This window comes from Giraffa tippelskirchi, chromosome 9 (assembly GCF_054371585.1).
Source record: "Giraffa tippelskirchi isolate mGirTip1 chromosome 9, T2T-mGirTip1v1.2.pri, whole genome shotgun sequence".
In the NCBI taxonomy this organism is placed as follows: Eukaryota; Metazoa; Chordata; class Mammalia; order Artiodactyla; family Giraffidae; genus Giraffa; species Giraffa tippelskirchi.
In genome coordinates, this window is record NC_137283.1 from 152598725 (window position 1) to 152615964 (window position 17240).

Sequence of the window (17240 nt, forward strand, 5' to 3'; positions counted from 1 at the left end):
TGGGTTAATTTAATAAATACCAAGTAAGAAAATATCTGTGTTCTAATCTAATGCTTTGAAAAGTTCAGAACACAGATATTTTCCTTCAAAATCTCCCACATGATGACAACAGGTCGAGAAAAATCAGGGTCATCTAGATATCTCGGGAGGAAAATGAGAATTCAAGATTCTTTCTACAATAATGTAATTCTCTAATGATGTCATCATTTCTCCCACTTATCTGATTCTCAGTTACTGCTTCACAGCTTATTGAAATGATGGGGGGATGGGTTGGGATCTAACTTATTCTTTAATAGAGCTTAATGGGAAAAGCTGGATTATAAAAATGAAAATAGAGTAAGTACACGGCAAATATTCCCATGAGTGATAGAAGTTTCAGAGGTTTTGAAATCTCAGACTTAATGTTTTGCAAAATATTAAAATGAAAGCTACAGAGCAATTTTTTTTCAAGTTCAAGACCAGATAAGAAGATAAGCTTAAATTAAAGAATATAAAAATAAATGTGAATACAGGAAGATAATTAACTGTTGATGAAATCTGGTTACGGAATTTGGAGGAGTTGAGGCCTCATTCTTGGGGAATTACTTCTAAACAACCCAGGGTTAAATTGTATAAAAGGAGAAGTAACCCAGATGGCCTTTCAGGATTTCAGTGGGTTGTCTTGTCGATAAGGCAGGCAAAGCAGGGAAAGAGTTGTTAAACAGGCGCTTCCATCAACTTCAAGGAAAACTCGACAAGAGGACAAAGACCATCCCACTGGTAAAACTTCCGGCCACAGACAGAGGCATGAGGACCTGATGTAACATCATTGTGGAGAAAGAGATGATAGAAAATATTCTTGACTAACTTACATAAGTCCTAATGAAATGATTTATCAGAGGACTTACCCTGGAGGACACTCTATCCCAGGCCTGTTTTACCAATGCTTGGTCAAGTGACAATTTACCATCTCTATGTAATGGTTGTAATAAGTGTTCAATCTGTTTCCTTTTCATTTCATATTGAACTCTGAAGTGCTTAAATGACTAAAAGAGGAACAACAGCAAGAACATGGCAGTCAGCCAAAAAAAGCAAAAGCAAAGGAAACCATGTTTCCTAAATAACAATCCTTTATATTTGGATAACGTTCAATAAATGTTGCTGATAATAATAATGACAATTGTGATACAGCCAGCATTCACCTAGCCCTGATGATGACCCTGGCCCCTTGCTAAGTGCCTTCTGCACATTATCGTCTCTGGCTTCCCATCACGCTACAACCTAGACAAGCCCCATTATTACACAGTGAGCCCAGAGGTGACTTGGCAAAGACGAGCAGTAGAGATGGCACTCAAGGCTAGGAGTTTTCATTCCTCGGTAAATAATCTACAAGCCAATCCTGCTCATGGTGAAATAATAGACAAGAGTATAAATCTATGTTCATAATCAAAATTGTTGTTTTACTTTAAAGTACCAATTTACAAACAGAAATTGCATACATCAAAACAAAAAAACAGAATTAGTGGTATCCTAATTTGTGATTAAGTAAATTTGTACAAAGAGGTTTACTTTATGTAAGACCCTTTGCTTTAATTTTATGATGTTAAAACACTAAATATTATATCTTTCTTTTGTCACAGTATGGTTAACATAAATTTGTAACATGTAGACTTAACTGTAAGTCTAATATTAATATAACCTAAGAAAGGTTAGTGATTTTAATGAAAGCCCCACATTTTACACTACATTAACCCACCCTAAAATATGTTTCAAAGTCTACATATGAATTGAAAATGTCACTGAATATGCATTTAATGTCTTTAACATTAAAAATATTAAGGAACATGAGAATAGCCCCCATAGAATCTAACAGATAGCACATTTGAAAGAACTTCTAAGTCACTAAGTACACAAACATGTAAATTCACATGAAGAACACTTGGGGGAGATGGTGAATAAATATTTTACCACAAATTTTACCTACCATTCACTATAACTTAATGTAATTTTAATGTATCAAAACATATAATCAGTCTTCAATTTTATTCTACAGAATTCTACATACAGAAAAACTGGAAAACACTATTAATTGATAAGTACAAACATTAGATTCTGATTACATAATAAACATACAAATGAAAGAAAATATTCCCTATGTGGTCTAACCCTATTTAAGAGACTGATCTGAAAGGAATGCTTCTGTTTTGTACTTTTCTGATACTTAGATTTCCTCTTATAAATTAACTTCTGTACAATGGTAACTTTGTAACTTGGAATTTATTTTTTGATAAATTATGCTAAAACTGAAACTCACTAATGGACTAAATAAGGACATTCATTCTGTTCTTGCATTTATAACCTCAATTTACTGATTTAATCATTTTACTATTCCCAGAAAATTATCTTTTGGGGGAAAAATTATAATGAGCTTCAAAGCAAAAAGAACACACATATAAGAATGTATTTATTGCATTTCCAAGTCCATCAAATATAATACTGATAACTATCCATCTAAATTCAGGCACACTTTATAGATATGATTATATAAAATCACACACTAATTCCAACAGCTAAATCTTTTATCATCTGCCATTTCACATTTCTTACATCAATCATTCACCCTTTTTTTTGTAGCAAAAATTTTCAAAATATATTGTAGATTAGAATATACCATAGTTTTGCCACCAAAATGCAATGATATTTTAAGCAGGAGAAAATGTCAGTGCTACACAGAGTAAGTCACAATTCAATGAAAAAAAAAAACTTGTTAAAGGATTTTGGAAGTGGAAATTGGAAGCTGAAATTTAATTAATGACAGTGTGGTGAAACTGGGAGAACGAGCAACCACAACAGCAGCAACGCTGGACTCAACCTGAATGCAGTAGTGTTGCGTGAGGCAGGTGGCAGGAGAAACTGATCTTACTAAGGGACCTACTCCAACTCTTCATGTTGCAATTTTTATTTAATTCAGCGATCCTATAGGAATTTTCAATTTGCCACTGAAGTCACATTTTGGTGGAATTTCTTGTGAGGTAACATCTGTAAGGTCATGCGTTATATAAAAACAATGGCTAGATTTGTGTTTTGGATCATCTACAAGACTGAGTTCTGGGAAAGTTATGAAGCCTCAGAACTCTATATAACGTGACACAGACAATTTAAAACTACCAACTCCAGCTCTGGGTGTATATCCAAAGGAAATGAAAACAAAGTATCAAAGAGATATACATGCACTCTCATGTTTATTGCGGAATTGTCACCACAGTCAATTTATAGAAACAATCTAAGTGCTCATTAATGGAAGAACTGGCAAAGAAGATGTGGTGTATATATACAGTGGCATATTATTCAGCCATGAGAAAAAAGGACAGCCTGCCATATGTGATAACATGGGTGAAACTTCAAGATGCTATACTAAGCAAGATAAGGTAGAGAAAAACAAAGACTGTATAATATTTATATATGGAATCTAAAAAGTCAAACTCTTAAAAACCGAGAGCAAAATGATGGTTACCAGGGGATGGGGGGTGCAGGGGACAGGATGGATATTTAAGTATACAAACTGGCAAGAGTTAGGGTATATAAGTCCTAGATTCCAAATGCACAGTGCAGTGAATATGGACAATAGTATTGTATTACAATCATTAAAATTGCTAAGAGACTGGAACTTAAACATCTCACCCACTAAAAATAAATGACAATAATGTCACATGATAGAGGTGCTAATTATTGTTACAATGGCAAACATATTACAATATATAAATGCATTAAATTTTTAAAACTACCTATTTACATAGAAATATGATTAAATTATATGTAAATTTAAGTTAATGTATATTATTTTTAAAAGACAGTTCTCATTAACATCACTTGAAAGATTAAACACAGATTAAATGACATATGTGGATCTTAAGAAAAGTGAAGTATGTCTTCCATACGTTACCTGATATTTATCCTGCAAACTTGAGTCTGTCATCTGTGCCCTTGTCAAATCTCTTTCAAATTGTTCTATCCAAACTTTCATCTCCTTCAAAATTGGCCTGTCTTCTCTCTAGAAACCAGCAGACATTACAATTTTATTAGTAACTGTGCATTTACTTAATTGCTGATTAATGCCTGACTGATCCTAGAATACACTGAATATTTAATAAGCTCCAAATGTCTCTAAAAAATTTTCTCCTTCCCTGCCCTCACCTCTTCTGGAGAATAAGAAGCAAAGTTAATTCTATAAAAAATCCTAATTATCATACTGAATACCAAAATTATCTACCTCCATTGTTCTTCTCAAGAAACATTAATTTAATTAAGAAAATATGCTCCAGAGGAAATGTGCTAAACACAAAAATACTCAGAAAAAGCAGTTGTTGGAATGGGAGTGGAAATAGGCCTGTGGTTATGTCTTAACCCAAGGCCATTGATAACCCGGAGGACTGATCAAGATAAGATTAATTTTGACTGAATTAAAGGAGCTACAGTCAGAGTAACATTGGATTACTAGTGTACATTATGTTTAAAAACATTATGCGGTATTATAACATAAGCCCCATGAGGGCAGAAAGCACATTTATCTTGCTCAATATGGTATTCCCAAACCCTGGCAACATGAAACCTATAAGATATTTACCAGATCATCCGCTGAATGAATGCATACAAGCTACCACTCACATCTCAAAAATGAAAAAGAACTGGAGAGTTACATACTTGTTTCCACAAATAATAAGAGCTATTCTAGCACTGATGTAGTGAAAATATCCTAAATTGTCATCAAGACTTCTTATCAGGTAAGAACGCCAGAGTAATCACAGACATATTTAACATGATTTTTTGGCACTTAGCTTTCCACTACAACATCTCATCTGATGATCACAGCCCTATGACAGATTGAAATGGCTGTCTGCTGACAGGTGAAACGGCAGAGGAGAAAGAGTGCTGCCTATGGAGGCAGGTGAAACTGGTTTCAAATTCTGGTCCTGATGTGTATTAGCTCTGTGAATTCGGATACAATTTTTTAAAATCCTCTATTGTGTTGTACCATCATCTGGGTAGTCATGGCACCCCCTTTACATGGTTTTGAGGAGAATTAGAGATTCTCTGTCAACACATCCAGAGCAGAGGTTGCCACACGTGCTGTCGTGATCTGTGTCCTCTTTCACTTCCTGATGTTACAAAGAGAACCCTCTTCTGCCTGGAACAATTTCCCCTGGGTGATGACTTCCTCAGAGCTCAGCTCAGGTGCACCCTTCTCTAAGAAGCTTTTTTCTGATCCACAGATCTGAGTTATGAGTTTCTCTTTTGTCAGTGGTGTTCAAACTTTAGTGAACACTAGAATCAACTGGAGAGCTTGCGAAAGAGATGACTGGGCACACCATCAGGTTTTCTGGCTTAGTGTATCTTGAGAATGTATATTTATTACAAGGTTCTGGGTGAACCTGATGCTGCTGGCCTAGGGACCACATGTTGAGAACATTTTTCTATGATCTTGCAACAACCTAAGCTCAAATATTCACCCCAAATACATCATATTTCATTGTTTCTCCTCCCTCTTCCACCCAGCATTCCAAGCAACATATGTATCTTTTTTTTCTCCAGACTAACATAGCAGTCTGGCACCTGGTGTCACTCAATAGATAATTGTGGAATAAATAATTGATTGGTAACATAATTTGAGATCTAAACAGAATAGGAATTCAAGACTCCAAAGCCTCAGCACTTCCCATGATGGCTCTTCTGAATGAATAAGGGACTGGTATCGAGGCGCATGTTTTGTTACTGGTTGACTTTCACGCCCACAACAGCACTAATTACATATCTTCTGAGCCCAGAAGAACACAAAGCTCTTGTTCTACTTTCAAGGAACCTGAGCTTAATATGGCCACTGGCGGAGCTCACCAAAGTGAGCATGGGGCTTTGACTCTCCCGAGACAGGCTCATCATAAGCTTTTCTTCACCAATTGAAATTATTTCACAAAATCATCCGAGAGAAAAAAAAATACGTTCTTAAAATAACTTTATTAGAGTATGTGCAACAAATGGCTTTTTCTTCTGCTGTGGACATGCAAATTGCAATAAGGTTAAAAAGGAGGCAACTCTGTATACACTTGGCATGCTCCTTTTAAAGGAAAATGAAACATTTAGATTTAGATTTCAAAACTCATTTAGTTTAGTGGTTTTTCTTCAATCGGTAACTTCCACACACATTCACAGATATGGAGGTCTATTTGCCTAGAGACCATCTAAATGCCAAATAACCAGACTATTAGCATTCTCACTACTTTTTCTTTTCTCTCTCACTCACTCAAATGCATGCATTACATGGTTTGTAGTGTACTTATATATACTTAAACTCATGCCTCATGAAGCATGAAATAAAAATTTTTACTTCTAATGTTTTATTCCAGTGTTGGCATAAAGTCTATTGTGTCGATAAATTCTTAACTTCAGGCCTAGATAGAAAAACAGAAGCAACTTGGATATGGGAAAGAATTCTTAATCATGAATTCCACAAATATTTTTTGAGCACTTACCATGTTCCATGAACTTTATTAAACCATGTTACTCAATATTGAGCAGAAGAGTAGTGATGAAAATCAGGGTTACAAGCTAATTGAACACTTACCTTTTTTAATAATTATTTCCTATTAATACTTTAAAATAAAAAAATAAAGCTTTAACTTAATTTTTATTTTCCATGTCACACATAAAAAATAATAGTTATTTTAATTTTTTCTTTTGTTAGTGCTATTATTATTAAAAAGAAATTAATTAATGTCATCTTATAATTAAAGATTAGTGGGAAAGTCCATGGGAGTAGCTTAGACTGTAACTAATATTTAAGAACACATATGTTATTTTTCTACTAGAAAGGAAAAGGAAATAACAGAATTAAGGTATTAAAATAAATGTGTGTATAAAGACAAATACATGCAAAGGGATGGCTAACAAGCTATAGAATGCAGAATGTTTGAAAGAAGTCACTAATTCAAGATGACTTAAATCTTACCTTAAGAATTTGGATAAAATTTGTAAAAGATGGGAAACTTGAAAGTATTTCCTAACAACATGAAAAGATAACATATACAAAAATAACATAAATCATGGACAAAAATTATATAGGAAACACAAAAAATGGAGAGGCATCTGTCTATAAATAAATAGGCAACAATTTGAAGGGTATAGTTATTTTAAGATATTTTCACAACTTTTGAAAGTATCAAACTGTTTGAATCAAATAAGGCAATGTAGAATTCTGGCATTTGATGGTTTTGCTTTAATTTTTAATAGTCATCCATTGTTGTTAAAGACAGAATATAGGCATTCTGGTGTGCTGGCTAGAGTGTAAAATGAGACATCCTCCTGAAAGGATTTGACAAAACTCCGCATGCTCTTTAGGAATTCCTCTTTGAGAAAGAGTTGTAGAACAGTTCTTATTACAAAATTGTTCATGGAAGTATTTTTACAATAGCAAAAAATCAGAAATTTTCAACAATTAATATTGGATACAGTACTGTACATCTTTATGCAGTTCTAGAGAGAAGGGCATGAGAAAGGTTTTGTATAACAGAAAAAATAAAATTATATGTACACTACGATTCTATGTTCTAAAATTTTATTTATGTATTATTTTTGACTGTACTGGGTCTTCGTTGCTGCGCGGGCTTTTCTTTAGCTGTGGAGAGCAGGGACTACTAGTTGCAGTGTGTGGGCTTCTCACTGTGGTGACTTCTCTTGTTGCGGAGCACAGGCTCTAGAGAACCCTGGCTTCAGTAGCCGTGGCCTGAGAGCTCAGGAGTTTGGGTTTCCCAGACTCTACAGCGCAGACTCGATAGTTGTGGCACACGGACTTATCACCACCATGTAAGTTGCTACTCATTGTAAACATATGGAAGTCACATGTGGGATCTTCTCAGACCAGGGATCGAACCTGTGTCTCTTGCATTGGCTGGCAGATGCTTTATCACCGAGCTACCAGGAAAGCCCCATGATTCTATTTTTGTTAAAATATTTTATGTGTCTACATTTACAGGGAACTCACACCAAAGTATTAATTTTTTTAAGAATAGATTCTCTACAGAAGGTCAAGTACAGATAATTTTCTTTTCCTGCCCCTCCAATTTTTGTTTTTATTTATTTATGACAACAAACATATGTCATTTGAGTAGGATGAAAAATATGTTATTTAAACTACTGAGTGGCTGAAATATCTAAGCACAGTGAATAATTAGAACTTTCATAAATCTGCCTGACCTATAAGTAGCAATTTACACGGTGGTGGCAATTAAGTCACTAAGTCCTGTCCAACTCTGCACTCCCATGGACTATAGCCCACCAGGCTCCTCTGCCCATGGAACTCTCCAGGCAAGAACACTGGAGTGGGTTGCCATTCCCTTCTCCAAGCATCTTACATAATACATCTAAAAGTCAAAATTGGGTTTTATCAGATTGAACTGAAGAAGGAAACTCAGAATCTAAATGCATAAATAATATGGATATGAAATTAATTCAGTAGTCAAATTGCTAAAATAAAGTTTCTCAACACTCTTATCTTTCCTAGATTTCAATTCAGAACTACTATACATTCAGCAGTTATTAACAATGCTTTCTCTCATACAGCCAACACACACATCAGAGAAATTTTTCCCTTTAATTTCCTCCCAAGTATGGGTGATACTGGTCTTCATTCAGTTGTTCTCATGTTGAAATGCATTCGGTTTAATTTTTTGAACACAGAATAATTAAAACTCTGACTCACTGTCACTGAGTGTGTTATCAATGCTCGAAGAAAAACAAATACTTACATCATTCTCTTGCCCATCAGAGCCTGTACTATAGATGTCAGGATACTGCTTCAGAAACTGGGCTACATAGGTCATAATAGACTTCTCATCTGGTTTATCCACATCAACATCTGAAAAAACCAAACCCAAATATGAGAAATTAACAAGCATTTAAAAGATTTTAATAATACAAACTTTGAAATCTAGCTAATATACCAAAAGACAGTGTCCTAAATGCAGAAGAAAAAGGAATACTATTTAGAGATAGAGAGAGGGAAAACCAGTTTAGTCTGGATAATACGCAGTGGAAATTTTATGACTCAGAAAGCTGACACATTTTAGCCAAGAGCTAAATTGTTAGGAAAGTAGTATGTGTTTCATTTAAATAATTTCAACACTCATCAGAAATATGAGATATATATAATTATTCAGACATTTTGTCTAGTTACTAAAACACCAATAATATGTACATTACAGAATCAAAGTAAATGGGTAGTAAAACAGGTTACAGGCATGGGACTGAATGATAAATGACTATATAGTTTGTATACTATGTATGCTGCTACTGCTGCTGCTGCTGCTGCTAAGTCGCTTCAGTCGTGTCCGAATCTGTGTGACCCCATAGACGGCAGCCCACCAGGCTCCCCTGTCCCTGGGATTCTCCAGGCAAGAACACTGGAGTGGGTTGCCAGTTCCTTCTCCAGTGCATGAAAGGGAAAAGTGAAAGTGAAGTCACTCAGTCATGTCCGACTTTTAGCGACCCCATGGACTGCACCCTATCAGGCTCCTCTGTCCATGGGATTTTCCAGGCAAGAGTACTGGATACTATGTATGGTCATTATTAATTTATTTCAGAAAAGAAGTAGATGCCTTATGTCCCAGTCCTTTCACAGCTTCTCCATTGTGAAGCCTTCTGTCTAAGCCGCCGCATGTTGAACAATTAAGTACTCCTTAAGTACTTAATTTGAGAGCTGAAAAGATCTCAATCACTGTCATTTTTAAGTATATAGAGGTTTATCTAAAACATCAGTAAAAGTCAAGCAAGGATATTTATACAAATTTCATAATTACAAAATCAGGGTAAGACTGGATACATTTTAAAAAAGTGTTGAATGTTTAAATGAGTCTTAAATATCTCCTTCAAAGGGGTTACATTTGGAGATTACAAACACGATATATACATTTATAGAGCAACAGCAACGGAAGAAACTGAACAAACAGAAATCATGAAAATCAAAATACAAAACTGCCCTAGTATTGTGTATTATTTCTTGTGATTTGAAATATAATTTATAGGGATTATCAGTGTAGGATTTAAGAAGTGGTACAACTCAAAAGACTTAAAAATAAACATAGATAATGTATTCTGGAATTCATGAGATGATTCAACAGGGATTTTAGAAATGATAATATCGCTGGTGTGGAGAATGCATGTGACGAGTAAAACTTTCATAAAGTGTAAAAGTGGAAAGAAAACAACATTTAATACATGATTTAAAAAAAAATACATGATTTACTACTGTACCTGCTTTTAGTATACACAGGACTAAATCATAAAACAATCCTTATTGATTGATATTGATATTTGGTCTATTTAATCTGTATTCCTACAAGTTTATACATTCAAATTGGCTAAAAATTTGGGAGAGGGTAGTGCTCATTAGGAAAATAATTACTTTATATCTGAGTTAGGCTTGCATTTGGGCAAACTCAATTTCTGATCATCAAGGAAAATATTAAGATCCTCTGGTCTAGTGAACATGAAAGAACCATCTATATCCTTCTCCTACTCTACTACAGAAAAAAGTTCAGCTCTGATGTATTCTCTGAAGCTGAGGGTTGGGATGTTTGTGGTCTTTCCCTTGAACTGAGGTGTGTCTTGGATACTGGTGGCTTGTGCACGTGTGTGTGTGTGTGTGTGTGTGTGTGTGTGTGTGTGTACAAAAACAAGGTGGAAAGCCCTTGGCTACCCTAGTGAAACTAGGTAGAGGAGCAGGCAAGGAGGGGAAATAGGGTCACTAAAATGGCAAGGGATCTCCATGCTGACCATCATCACGTGGAAGCCAACCAGGCAGACAGTGTTTTGAGAGCTAGAAATATTCATTCTGAAATCTCATCAAATAGCCAACCTGGTGGCTCAGTGGTAAAGAATCCGCCTGCTAACACAGGAGATCTCAGTTCGATCCCTGGGTCAGGAAGATCCCCTGAAGAAGGGAATGGCAACCCACTCCAGTATTAATGCCCAGGAAATCCCATGGAAAGAGGAGCCCGGAGGGCTGTAGTCCACGGGGTCACAAAGAGTTGAACACAACAACATAGCAGCACATACTTCTCCAAAAGAAAATTTGTGCAGGAAGATACTCAAGTTTTCTGAGCTCTTGGACGCATCTGTAATTTCTGGGTTTAAGACACAGCCCTCCTGAGTTGAGGGACACAAGCGCCAGAATCACTCTACATGCCTTCAGGGTCCAGGAGCCGTGGGATTCCCAGTTCCGTCTCAGCAATGGTGAAAGCCTCCTCCAGGTTTTCTCGGTTAGGTCTTCCTTTCACCTTCTCCAAGTCCACTAGTTCCGGCCGAATAGCGTGGATGACAGAATGAAAGGCCACTCCACTTCTCCAACTCCGCCCGAAGTCTTTTACTTCTATTCCACTCTGCCTTTAAAAAAAAAAATGATACTGTCACTTTCTAAACAGGTAATGCACGCTTCCTCAAAGACTCAATCCAACCTCCTCTGCAATGGAAGATGTGCAGTTAGCTATAGCAGTACTGGTCTTGAGAAAAAATAAGCAAAACTTTTAGCAGGAAATTCTGGTTCCATATTTAAGAGTTTTCTGATTTCTGATACAGCTCTATATCAGTTAACTGGTTTTGAGAAAAAATAAGTAAAATTTTTAGTAGTTAACAAGATGTGTGTGTGTGTTCAGTTGCTAACGTGTCCAGCTCTTTGCAACCCCATGGACTGCAGCACCGGAAACAAGATAAGACATAGAAATCCTGGTTCCATACTTAAGAGTTTTCTGCATTAGAGCTTTCAGACATTTGAAAGACTCAATGTAAAGCACATTTTTAAACTGCGAGAAAAAAATACCTAACAAAGTAAAGAAAGGAACATTTTAAAAACACCTCAATTGATACTAATTCACCACTGTGTATTTTTTAAAGAAGTCTCTAACACATTTCTAATGACGATGACAAGTAGCCTGTGTTTATATGCACAGATCATATCAGACAAATATAATGTGGCTGAACCACATCAAATGTGGTAGAACGAACAAAATGCAGATGGATGTGGTCATCTCTCTAAATTCGTCACTAAAAAGCCTATATCTCCACACAAGTACTGGCAACATTAATTTACCCTACCAATCAAACTGTTTGATCAAATTGTTTTATAAATTCTTCTTTTTAGAATTGCCTTGAGGGCAAAGCACTGGTGACAAATCTTTGCTCTTTCATAGTGGATTTAATTCAAAGTCAGTTATTATAATTAAGAAGAGATTCAAGTTGGTGGTAGTATTTTGTTGTTGAACACAGAAGCGAGGCAAGCTCACAATGAATAATTTTTTTTCTACATGTAACTTATCAACTATAAAGGCAGTTTCAAAAAGCGTTGCAAATATGTCTTTGAACAACATTTTTGATTAAGTCTAAAGCCTTTAAAGGTGATCAGTGAATTAGGTAACATTCAGTAGATAAATACTCTGGTAATTTCTTTTTAGAAAATTAGTCTCATTATAGTTGTTTCTAAATAAAGCAGAAATAATGCCACTCAATTCTTTTTGTTTACTATATTCTCAAAATTTCCACAAACTATAAGATACCATATATCTTACTGAAACATTGATTAATATAAAAAGTTGGTAAATGCCCTTAAAGTTTTTTCTCTGCAAACTTTGAAGTTCACTTAAAACCTGTTTCACCAGTGCACACTCACCTTGCATAATTAAATGCCAGGTGGATCAACAGACAACAGACTATCATACTGACATTACTGCAAAGTTTTATCACGATAGCATCATGATATATGTCACAGCATATATGTGATCAACATCCTCTCCTACCCAGCGCATTTCTTCTCCCTGCTCCATTAAGCTTAAAATAGATCAGTGATGCCCACTGTGAATGGAATGTAAAGAGCATGCCAGCAATGTAGGAAGGGCTTTCCATTTCATCCCTACTAGAGTCCCAAGAGCCACAAAGCTTTGCTTTCAGAAATATTTTTGATTGCAACTTGAATCATCAAAATATACCCCCAATTAGAAAACAACCAACACACTTGAAAAGTTAAACAAAACTATATAAATTAGTAACACTAATTATGTCTTCTCTATGTTTATTTTTTTTTTGCTCCTTATTTTTGCTCTTCAAACGCTTTAAAAATAGAACTCCCTATGTTTAGTGCCTCAGTGTTTCATAATGATAAGTACTTGTTTACAACTATTTTCCAGAAGTAGAGCATTAAATTCAGATTAGATTTAGGCATGCAAAGCAAAATAGAAAGTGAGTCAACTTTACATTTCATTAGGAAAATTTTACAAAAACACAACTTCTATGTGAATAGATCTTATTACTGACCACATCTGACTGCAAAATGTTGGTGTGATCAGTTGAAAACTTTACTGAAACTGCTACAAGAAGGTACTTTGTGAGAGTAGGAATTTTATATCCAGTATTAATGCATATGGCCTTCCTGGTAGCTCAGCAGAAAAGAATCTTCCTGCAATGCAGAAGATGCAGGTTTGATCTCTGGAGAAAGAAATAGCTACTCATGCCAGTATTCTTGACTGTGAAATCCCATGGACAGAGGAGGCTGGCGGGCTACAGTCCATGGGGTCACCAAAGAGTTGGACACAACTTACTGACTAAACAATAACATTTCACATATATGCACACACAAGTAACTTTATTATGCTCTGAGGCAAACAAAACTAGAAGCAAATTCCCAGTCCATAAGCTGTAGTTGACAAAATAATCTACATTCCAGACAAAAGATGAGATCAAAGGAAACACTGAAAAATAAAATTGCTGGCAAGTTTCAGGACATAAAAACAAGTTATAATTATTTCAGAATGTGGACCTTAGTTCATAATATTATTGAATAGCACGTAGTAGTCTCATGAAGAGATAATCATGTTTAAACCTCTAATTTATTTGTGGAAAGATCATTTAATAGCAGCAGAAAATCCAAACAATGACCTAAATAGAATTAGTTCTCATGCTAATCAGAGTGTAGGGATTAAACAACTTAATCGGGTCCCATCACCCAAGTGAAGAAGGAATTAGTTTTATTAGAGCATTTTTCTAGAGTATGAGAGGTGCTTTCTGTCTACATTTTAACTCAAGACAACAGTGAAAGGAGACCTGAAGCAAAGCCATTCATTCATATGTCTCCACAAATTTTGCAACCACTGCAATGAGTACTCAGTCATAAACTAACTTCAATTTTTCAAGGGTTTCTTTAAACAAACTCCTGCTAGGAACTTACTTGGTGACTGTGTACTGGACCCACTTCAATAGCGCCTTCTTAGCGTTTCCTTGGATCTTGGTGGCCACCTTCCGTTTGCTTGGGGGGCTGGAGGTCTCAGAGCTGACCATGCTGTCCACAGAGGACGTGCTGCTAGACAGAGCCTGCAGCTGAGGCAGGTTGCTGGTCAACTCCTCGATCTGTGTGTGCATCAAGTCAGCAAAAACATTAGCATTATCCCAGTTCTCTCATCAGATGTTTTATTTTTCCAGCTTGATTGATCTTAAAACCCTTAACACCCACTGACCATATAGGCTCTTAAAGAGCACGATTGATGTCTTACTCCTCTGTTCACTTCCTACTACGTCTAAAATGGGACCTTGGACCCAGTAATGAACACTTGTCAAATACATGCATGAATGAATAAAAACAAAATCTAATTCTTTTCCAAACTCATAGAATGTACACATCAAGAGTGAACTCTGTTGTTTTAGACTGATGTATATGCAATGTTATGTGCAAAATAGCTAGCTAGTGGGAAGCCGCTGTATAGTGCAGGGAGCTCAGCTCGGTGCTCTGTGATGACCTGAATGGGCGCGATATGGGAGTGATAGGAAAGCCCAAAAGGGAGGGGACATATGTATACATATGGCTGATTTGCTTCATTGTGCAACAAAACTAACACAACATTGTAAAGCAACTATACTCCAAGTCTTAAAGAAAGAATGAACCCTCATGTAAACTATGAACCTTGAAATGATAGTGATGTGTCCACAGAGGTTCATTAATTGTAACCAAAGTATTATACCACTCTGAAGAGGGGTGCTGGTTAAGGGGGAAGCTATGCATGTGTAGGCGCAGTGAGTACATGGGAAATCTCTGTCCTCTTTGCTCAATTTTTCTGTGAACCTAAAACTACTCTAAAAAATATAGTATTTTTCTTTAAAAACTAACCTCTTGGCTAAAAGAATTATCCTGGATAGATTAGCAAGTTAATTTCTCCCCTTAATATTTAAAAGGAGTATAGAACCTCTTCCTTCCAGAGGACAAAGTAAAATTTCCTGAAGTCTTTCTACACTAATATTTCATCTCCATCATGTCCTGAACACTTTTCAGATTGGGTATCTAGGCCAGAGTTCTTTGGGGACTTCCATATATAACACTTTAACAGAGAATAAAGGACCTTTTCCTGCTCACAAAACAATAACATACATGTGAAGGTCACATTTCTGCTAACTTGAGGATTAACCACAGAGGGCATCTTCATTATGGAAATGCACCACTATCTCCATCCATGACATTATACCAACTGAAAAGGGAGCTGAAGTACAGTACCTGGAAATACAGGATAATGGTCCACATCAATCCAAGAACAATGGAGGGTCGACCATCAGCTATATCAGTGGAGTTAATGTTGACTAATTTAATCTGTTCAAAAAGAAAAACTGTACTAGTAATGTACTAGAAGATTACAGACCATTTCATTATGCAATAAGGTGTACTTTATTAGACATCAATAACATCTGGTCATGCCTGTGCAGTAGTACAAGAGTAAGTAAGGTGAGGCATAAAAAACAAACAAGCATACGGTTTCAGTGGAAATTCCAGGGGCATTCATTAGGTGCACACGATCAACACAACTACAGAATGCATTTCAAAAACGAGTTTGAAGTTGAAAAAAAATATGCCATCATGCAAGGAATTACTAACAAAATGCCAGACAGGAGGAAAAAAGGGTTATTCTTTACATTCAGAGGTTGACTGGAACGTAAAAGAAACTGTGAGGGGTATTTTAAGAAGATGCACTTACTTTGAAGTTTGTTACCAAATAGCATGAAACTTATGTTCTCTTTTACCTATAAAAGTCAGGAGTTAAAAATTCTAAAATTTGTACTAACCGGTGATCCTCTGTACATGGACTGACATGAAAAACAAAGGAAGAAGATGATACATATACATAAATAGTCTTTCAAAATCCATGTTATTTGTTCAAAGGGGGTAAAAAATGTAGGTGGTGAAGGTAGAGCATAATTTGCAGAATACAGTTTGAAGACAAAGGAAAGCCAAGAAAGAGTAAAGCAGAAAGTGACTGTGGGGTTCGGATCGCTACTCTGGGGGCACTGACAACCGAAAAGCATTCAGGATTAATCTGCCTGTAGTTGTCCTCACTTATTCATTTCAATGACTTCCTAACTATGAGAAATGTGACTTCCTAAGTTGCAGGAAAATGGACTAGTATGGTAGGCCCAGCTTAGTCAGTCTCTATAGAATACAGTTAACAACTGCTCCTCATCCTCTTCACAACCACTGAGCAAATTAGAAAAATAAAGTACTGCTTAGATTCTAGTTCAGTAATTCTCAGCAGGATTTAATAAGATATACTATTAACAATAAAGTTCAGGAGTTTGTAAATGGCTTACTTTTTAAAATTATCAGAAGCAAAAATATCCCACAAATACTTTACTCTTGAGTAATTAAAGTTACTAGTTAGATATCAGAAGAATAAGGTAAAAGCTAGCACAAAAGTCACTGTAAATAATCTGAGACATACCCATGGGATCTTGCTTCACTAGTGAAGTTCATTCATCAAGTTCAGAAATAAAACAAAAAAAAAAGGAGAATTCCCATAGATTACAAGCTTAGGTGTTTATTCTTTAAAACCTAGCACATGAGATACGTAATACTTTTTTGTCATATTAATAATAATAAAAGATTAAAGTATAAATCATATTTCTTTAATCTTTTATGGCAGAACCTATTGCAATCTCTTACATTCATTTTAATTGTTCTGTTTTACACACTCTCCAGAATTTTCTCCACATCCATTTTAGTATCTTCAGGCCACATATTTATAATACATGCTAATAACCACAAGATTAATGCATTTAATAGAAGATAAATTTTTTCTCTTTCCTTACATATCATTCTTTTTAAAATGCAATGGAATATGTAAGTTGTATTTCCTATATCAACCCAGTTCCAATTATACTATGAAGTTTACATATTCAGCTTAATATAGAAT

The 17240-nt window shown here is 35.6% G+C and overlaps 1 protein-coding gene across 1 annotated transcript in view; it reads right to left on the bottom strand.

Annotated features, from left to right (window-relative positions):
* SYNE1 (spectrin repeat containing nuclear envelope protein 1) overlaps positions 1–17240 on the bottom strand; it is a 471658-nt gene that overhangs the window by 338577 nt on the left and 115841 nt on the right. The window contains exons 6-12 of the mRNA XM_081530296.1: positions 15554–15646; positions 14240–14418; positions 11213–11409; positions 8775–8884; positions 6980–7030; positions 3923–4030; positions 888–1025 (exon numbers count right to left, since the gene is read on the bottom strand). Of these exons, the coding sequence (XP_081386422.1) occupies positions 888–1025; positions 3923–4030; positions 6980–7030; positions 8775–8884; positions 11213–11409; positions 14240–14418; positions 15554–15646 (876 nt within the window). The remainder of the gene's footprint in view (positions 1–887; positions 1026–3922; positions 4031–6979; positions 7031–8774; positions 8885–11212; positions 11410–14239; positions 14419–15553; positions 15647–17240) is intronic.